The sequence below is a fragment of the Notothenia rossii genome (genome assembly GCF_949606895.1).
Source record: "Notothenia rossii genome assembly, chromosome: 6".
Classification (NCBI taxonomy): domain Eukaryota; kingdom Metazoa; phylum Chordata; class Actinopteri; order Perciformes; family Nototheniidae; genus Notothenia; species Notothenia rossii.
In genome coordinates this window covers 49,017,819-49,024,963 of record NC_136909.1, presented here as the reverse complement: position 1 = coordinate 49,024,963, position 7,145 = coordinate 49,017,819, and the positions used below count along the sequence as shown (strand labels likewise).

The following is a 7,145-nucleotide window of genomic DNA, read 5'->3' as shown; positions in this document are numbered from 1 at the left end:
ACAAAAATAAGAAGGAAATAAAATAAAAGTATTTGTAGGACTATTTATATTTTGTTGCATGGTTGAAAATGTTTCGTATCTTGTATTTTGAGGTGATACTGTGACACATAAATAAAAAACCAAACGGTTTTAATTAGGTCAACTAAAATATGCGTCACATCCTGCTACGGTCCCGCGCGAGCGCCTTTTCTTGGAGGCGAATAACCTGACCCCCGGCTCGACGAGCGAACTATGGATAAATCATAGAAAAGTACCGGAGGAACACAGGATTTAATTCTGTGCGGACAGAGTTATATGCTTTCACAGCAAACGATGCTGGTTTACCGGTATGTTTGATATGTGGAGAGAAGTTATCAAAGGTGCTGCAGCCTTTACGTGTCGAGGAACAACACGGGAGAGGAAGACAGCTGACGATCTTCAGTCATAATTCAATGGGATATGTCATTTATTTCAGAAAATAGTTTTTGTTATATTCCATGGAATGCTCTTAACGTCCCGATAGCAATGAATATATTAAATGCTTTGACAATAAATACATAAACAAATTAATCTGTGGAAGCCGTAGCGCTGTAAAAAGCACGACCAATCATTTTAGGCTGCCGGGCTAAAATGATTGGATGGCCTACTTGCCTGTCAGCCTTCCATCTGTGCACAAACTTATCTCGTGCCCTCATTGGTCATGTGCGCGTTCGTGTGTGTTGGAGGAGGGACTCTGTAAGAAAGTCTGAAGGAAGAGGCATATTTGTTCCGGTTGTGTATTTTCAAATTCTAGCGCACTCGAGCTGGTTTCTCCATTCTTACCTACCCTACCTTTAACTCTTTTTAGGGTGCAGCTTATATGTTTTATTTATTTCAAAGTGGGCCCATTTTAATAATATTTTTTTTTCCTTCAAATGTTTAGATGACTCCTCAAGTGCTGTGTTTAATTTATTTTAAAGTAGGCCTGTGTATTATTTCTAATTCTCCTTATAGGAGTTCTTTGTTTCTTATTAGAGGTTAACAGTTTTATATAATGTAATAAATAGCCTAATAAATGCAAAAAAAATGTAGTTTTTGTCTGATATAACAATAAATACAACTTTATTAGCTATCAAGCTATGAAATATGTTTTGCGGCTCCAGACAAAAAAATGTTTTGGAAAAAGGAGCAAAATGGCTCTTTTGGTCAAAAAGGTTGCAGACCCCTGCCTTAGTGGAACCAAAAAAAAAAGTCTGCAACAGGATGCTATGAATTATAATGTTCATTTTGTTATAAGCCTTGTTCAAAGGTTGTTTTCAAGTTCAGCTTTGTTCAGAGGCTGGTAAACGTCTTTTTGTTTGTTTTATTTTAGCCCCGTTCAGTGGCTTTTCCAAAAACAGGAATTATATTGAGTATAGCGTTCCTTCACCAAATCAATTCCCATGTCTTATAATTTATTTTGACAGTGACCTAGCGCGCCGCATTGCTCCAGGTCAGTGGACAGTAAAGTTTGGCATCGACGTCGAGGTACATTTCTCCACCATCTCATACACCTGCTTTCACATGTCTTTATTTTCCCTTTGACCATGCACATCACTGTTATATTCCCAATTCTTACAGGGTTTGCCTCACCAAACCACAAAACAATGACTGTGGTGTCTTCATACTGATGGTAAATTCCTCTCTTGACACTTTTCTCTTAAGTGGTTTTGTTAATTTTTGAAACACAGAACTTAACAGATCTTTATCCTTTCACAGTATGCACTCAACCTCAGCGCAGATGCTCCACTTTGGTTTACCGAGGTCAGTATTTATCCTCTGAGTTAGTATTTCAGGGGGAAGAGGGGGCAAATGATGAGGTTCCATTCATTTTCAACTTTATTATTGTTACATTGTCTTGTAGCGGGACATAGCACAGATCCGGAAATGGTGGTGCATTATGCTGATGGAACGGTACCAGATTGAAAGGTAAATCATACCTTTTAAATGTTACTTTATAGACAACAGTTTCTTTGACACTGATTTACATTTTCATCCTGATATTATGTGATTTTTATAGCCACGGACAGAGGTTTTCTTACTGGACCAATGAGGCCGGAGAGCTGCTCAAAGGGGCACTGGAGCCAGTGTACAGGGTCCCAAAGAAACGAAAGACAGAACATGAGGTGAGCATGAGGCCGATAGGCACACTCCTGTTTGTGATAAACAAATGTAACAATCCAGATTATTTAACACATGCATACATATCAATATTGATAATTGTATACACATGTAATTAAACAATTACATGACCCACACCTTTTTCCTTCAAAGGTCCAGTCTCAAAAGTCCGACATGTGCTTCATATTGGAGGTAATATCTTTTCAGTTAAGCAGTAACTGTTTTTTGTTTAAAAAACGACCCGTGATCACGGCAGAATTTCCAACTATTATGTCTCACTGCTTTTTTAAACTTTATTGATAGCTGTTTTTTACCTCAAGGAGAAGAATAACAAAACATAAGAAAAATGTGTGTGATATATTCAACATTAATATTAAAAATGTGTATTTTTGCTACCTGAAGCCCAAAGAATCTTGGTATTTCGATTGTGCTGGCAACAGTCTAGTCAATGTGTTGTTAAATATGTTTGATCTAGTCTGACCAATACTTCACAGCTGCCAAACTGTCTTCTTTCGGACATTTTGATGGAAATGGTTCTCCAGGAAGGTGACAAAGCGTACTCAACACTCGCTCTAGTGTGTACCACCTTCAGAGACACAATGTCCACTGTGTCTTTCACTTTCGCTGGCTTGAGAGTAAGTGATTCAGTGAAGGTGCAGCAGTATACGACAGCGGTGGTGTCTATGCATATTTTTACTGGCTCTATTGAAATGCTTGTTTTACACAGGTGTTGCTACATGGAGTTGGTTCTCTGCTTCATACAAGCAGGATTTCCACGTCATGTACACCATTGACGTCTGCCGTGGATGCTTGGAGCCTTACAAAAACTGCTAACCAGGTAGACTTCTTATTCTGGATAATATTGTTTATGTGTCATTACATATTTAGTGTGCTGTGGTCCTAGTGTGATTCTATTACAATATTTTCTTTCTCTATTCATAGCATATGTTGGGAAAGGTAAAAGAGGAGAATTGCAGGGCATCTACTCTGATGACCAACATCCGGGCTATTGCAGTCCCTTCTGCAACCAAATATCATAGGTGCGTGTGATGACACAGTATCATTCCATTTGGCTTAGCTATAACATCCACGCATAACCCAAACCAACAAGATATCATAGGTAAAGATTAACTCACACAATCAAATGTCAGAATAGACTAAATTATCACTGCAATTAATGAAGAAGGAGGCCTTGATGGTGGCACTCAAGAGAGAAGACCTTGATAATAAGGAGCCTTTCATGTTTGATATGGAGGTTTTCCCCTGCGTGGGATGATAGAGTATCATTCCATTTGGCTTGAATGATTGAATGACATTTTTCTTCTTTTGTGTCTATATCGACGCTGGGATCTTGAGTCGAGGCTGATCCTCTTGCTGTGGTCCCGCATCCTGGATCCTCTATCCTGAGTTCTGGATTAAGTCGTGGACTTCGGGTCGTGGCTAAACCTGTATGTGCGGTCCTGCCTGGGTCTCGTCGTGCTGCCTCCCTGAAGGCTCCCACAGGATTGTTGACATCTTCGTGGATTCATCTTCTCATTACAGACACATGCATTTCCTAACATTTGGACTACCTATGCTGTAAAATGTATTATCTCTTCGATTTACACACGGCATCTATTGCACGTCTGTCCGTCCTGGTAGAGGGATCCCTCCTCTGTTGCTCTCCCCAAGGTTTCTCCCATTTTTCCCTTTAAACCAGGGGTGGGGAACCTTTTTCCTCTCAAGGGCCATTTCAATTTTTACAACATCCTCCGAGGGCCGTACAAATGATTGAACTCAACGTCTGCTTAAAAAACTAAAATCACAGCCCATTCATTTCGCCTTTCTTTCATGCTGTGCAAAGAAAAAGCAACCTCTTAATCCAGATATTTGACCATGACCCGCACATGCATGCACCGTGGCATGACCACCAAAACAGAAATATATGGACACAAGATGTGTGCAAATGTATTTAATTTCATATCCATGTGGATATGATTTAAGTGGGGGGGAACGTTTGACCTCTGTCATTGCCAACAAAGGGTATATAACAAAGTATTGATATGAACTTTTGTTATTGACCAAATACTTATTTTCCACCATAATTTGCAAATAACCAGGAAGATTTTTTTTTAACGTTGAAGTTAAAAGCATCGATCTCGTGCACTTTGAGAGTAAAATTAATAGATCTATGGATACATCTCTCAACACCCGTATGAAACAAAACTGTAAGCAGATTTTTTTTCTTTATGGATATTCTTGGAATAAACGATAGACGCGTCCCGGCCCGGAACCGCGTTCTGGTGCTCTCCGTTAGAACTGCACTCCTGTCAGACGAGACAAATACCACGTGATGACACGTTAGGCTCGTGTTGTGTTCAAAGACCCTGACCTTGGCCAGGAAAAACAGGCACTCGCTTGTTATTTTGCGGTCTAAATTTCTTGAATCTTTTTCTTTTTTGCGTGTGTTTATAAACTACCTCGAGGGCCGTAGCAAATGTTCTCGCGGGCCATATACGGCCCGGAGGCCGGAGGTTCCCCACCCCTGCTTTAAACTGTGGGTTATCTCTGGAAGTTTTTCCTTGTACGATGTGAGGGTCTAAGGACAGAGGGTTTCGTTTTCTTCTCATACTGATATTCTGAACAAACTGCTGTTGTACTAGCTGTATAATGTCTCTACTGTAGGGTATTTTTTATTATTTGTACAGCACTTTGGCTAGACCAAAAATCGTTTATAAATGTGCTATATAAATAAAACTTGATTTGATTGATTTGATTTGAAAGGGTGTGCGCCAAGGTTCCATATTAGGACCAATAATTTCGCCATATATGTAAATAATCTCTAATAATTTTTCAAATACTGCTTTCCATTTTTATGCAGATGATACTGTTATTTATTGTTCATCCTCTTCTATAGAGCAAAGTCTTGATTTCCTCCAGTCTGCCTTTGATGTTATTCTATCCCATTTATCTCAACTCAAGTTAGTATTAAATGCAGACAACTCCAAACTCATGATATTCTCAAATGGCAAAAAGTGAACTTCTTTTCTCCCCAACATTTGTACTGTTCAAGGGACTGACATTGCAATTGAAAGGGTCACTACATACACATATCTAGGTTTTATTATTGATCAGAACTTATCTTTCAAGTCACACAGTGAAAATGTTGTTTTAAAATTAGGTTTCTCCTTTCAGACAAGGAAACATTTGATCTCTGCAACGTTTTTACCAGTATTGGATTCTGGTGATCTGCTTTACATGAATGCCTCTGACCAGTGCCTAAAGAGTTTGGATACTGTGTACCATTGTGCATTATGTTTTATTACATATATATATATATATTGTGAGTTTGGAATAAATATGCACTTCATGAAAATTATTAGTTGGTTACTGTTAGTAAAAAAACAGTAAGGTTAATACTGGATGTTTGTTACACTTGGATATGTTTTCTGTAACACTTGTAACATAATTATTCTCCAGTTTATGCATTTGAGTGACTTGCAGTTAATGCTCGACATTCAATTAAAAACCTTTATTTATCCAGGTAAAATCCCATTGAGATCAATGATCTATTTTTCAAGGGAGACCTGCAGCAGTAGGTTCCACATGGAGACATAAAAGCATAAACAACACAACAACAAAAGGACATCATACAGCAAGAATTACAGGGATTACAATTTACATATCTATCCACATGTACAGCATCTGATTGTGGAGCATCCAACCGAGCTTTAAAAACATGTAGTGGTACCAGCTTGGTAATTTTACATTCTTTTTGCAGACTGTTCCAAGTTAGTGGAGCTGCACATCTAAAAGCTCTCTTCCCTAAGACAGTCCTAGCACTTGGCACATTTAATAAAACCACAGCATGAGATCTCAGGCAATAAGTACTTTCAATTTGCCGAGAGATCAGGGAGCAGATATAAGATGGTACTTTATCCAACATGGCTTTGAAAACGAAAATGTACCAGTGACTGAGCCTCCGTACAGTAAGTGATGGCAAACTGCCTTGGTTTACAGTGTACAGTGATGCGTAAGTGCTTTACAGTTTGTCACAAATCTCAGTGCACTGTGATAGTAAAACCTTATTGTGGTGTAATTATATATCCAAAGCAGTCAGAAGTCAGAAAATCATTAGTGATATTTAACCACTCAGAAGACAGCCCATCAAAATGAACACATTGAGACCTTTCAGAGAGGTAGTTCACAAACCACCCTACTGCAAGGGAGGATAAGCCAATACGGACTAGCCTCTGCTTCCAGATGCGATGATCGACGGGATCAAACGCTTTGGAAAGGTCAATAAATAGGGCTACACAACTCTACTTATTGTCTAAAATACTCGTCACATCATTCACCACTTTCCTTGTGGCAGTGATGGTGAGTAGTAATATTCATCCCGCTTCAATCTCATTAGTATGCATAGAAAGTGACAGGTGCTGTGACAGGTCACACCTCTACCTACTTATGCTAATTAGCTAAGTCCCGCCTCCCCTTTGTTCGAGATGTGAGATCTCAAGTAGGTGTGATATCCCAAGTAGGTGTGAGATCCGTCGATAGGAGGGGGTTGATGTGTATTCACAGGTGTGAAAAGCCCCCACTGTTGCGCCTTATGGTGTATCATAAAAAATGTTTCAATCACATTAGTATGCATAAAAAGTGACAGGTGGGCCCGCCCCCCAAGTGTGTGTGTGTGTGTGTTTGTGTGTGTGTGGGTGTGGGGACCTTCACTGATGTCCTCCCAAGGAGGTGTGTGTGTGTGTGTGTGTGTGTGTGTGTGTGTGTGTGTGTGTGTGTGCGCGTGCGTGCGTGCGTGCGTGCGTGCGTGCGTGCGTGCGTGCGTGTGTGTGTGGGGAGACCTTCACTCCAGAGCTATAGGTGCCTGTCTTAACACCCCATGGCCCTGCAGTCGGCCAGAGGCTGTAAAAAGTCCTGGAAAGCAGGCAGGCACCTCGTTTGAGAGATGACTGTGTGTATATTAGAGAGCCTGAGGAGACACATTTTTACCGCCCATGCTTGACTGTTTATCTGTGCACTTTTCAACTGTA

At 40.0% G+C, this 7,145-nt stretch overlaps 1 protein-coding gene across 1 annotated transcript; it reads left to right on the top strand.

The window, feature by feature from the left end:
- Nucleotides 1-378: 378 nt before the first annotated feature.
- Nucleotides 379-4,873, top strand: LOC307043528 (uncharacterized protein). Its single transcript, XM_079688028.1, has 9 exons — nucleotides 379-1,485; nucleotides 1,579-1,630; nucleotides 1,717-1,761; nucleotides 1,862-1,926; nucleotides 2,018-2,123; nucleotides 2,272-2,310; nucleotides 2,613-2,753; nucleotides 2,846-2,956; nucleotides 3,061-4,873. Exons 2-9 carry the CDS (start codon nucleotides 1,628-1,630, stop codon nucleotides 3,166-3,168), a joined length of 618 nt encoding a protein of 205 aa, XP_079544154.1. The 5' UTR covers nucleotides 379-1,485; nucleotides 1,579-1,627; the 3' UTR covers nucleotides 3,169-4,873.
- Nucleotides 4,874-7,145: the final 2,272 nt, after the last annotated feature.

Excerpts from the sequence above, each read along its gene's own strand:
- LOC307043528 (XM_079688028.1), top strand. Across the intron at positions 1,762-1,861 it reads CTCCACTTTGGTTTACCGAG|CGGGACATAGCACAGATCCG; the intron begins GTCAGTATTTAT and ends ATTGTCTTGTAG. Across the intron at positions 2,311-2,612 it reads ACATGTGCTTCATATTGGAG|CTGCCAAACTGTCTTCTTTC; the intron begins GTAATATCTTTT and ends AATACTTCACAG.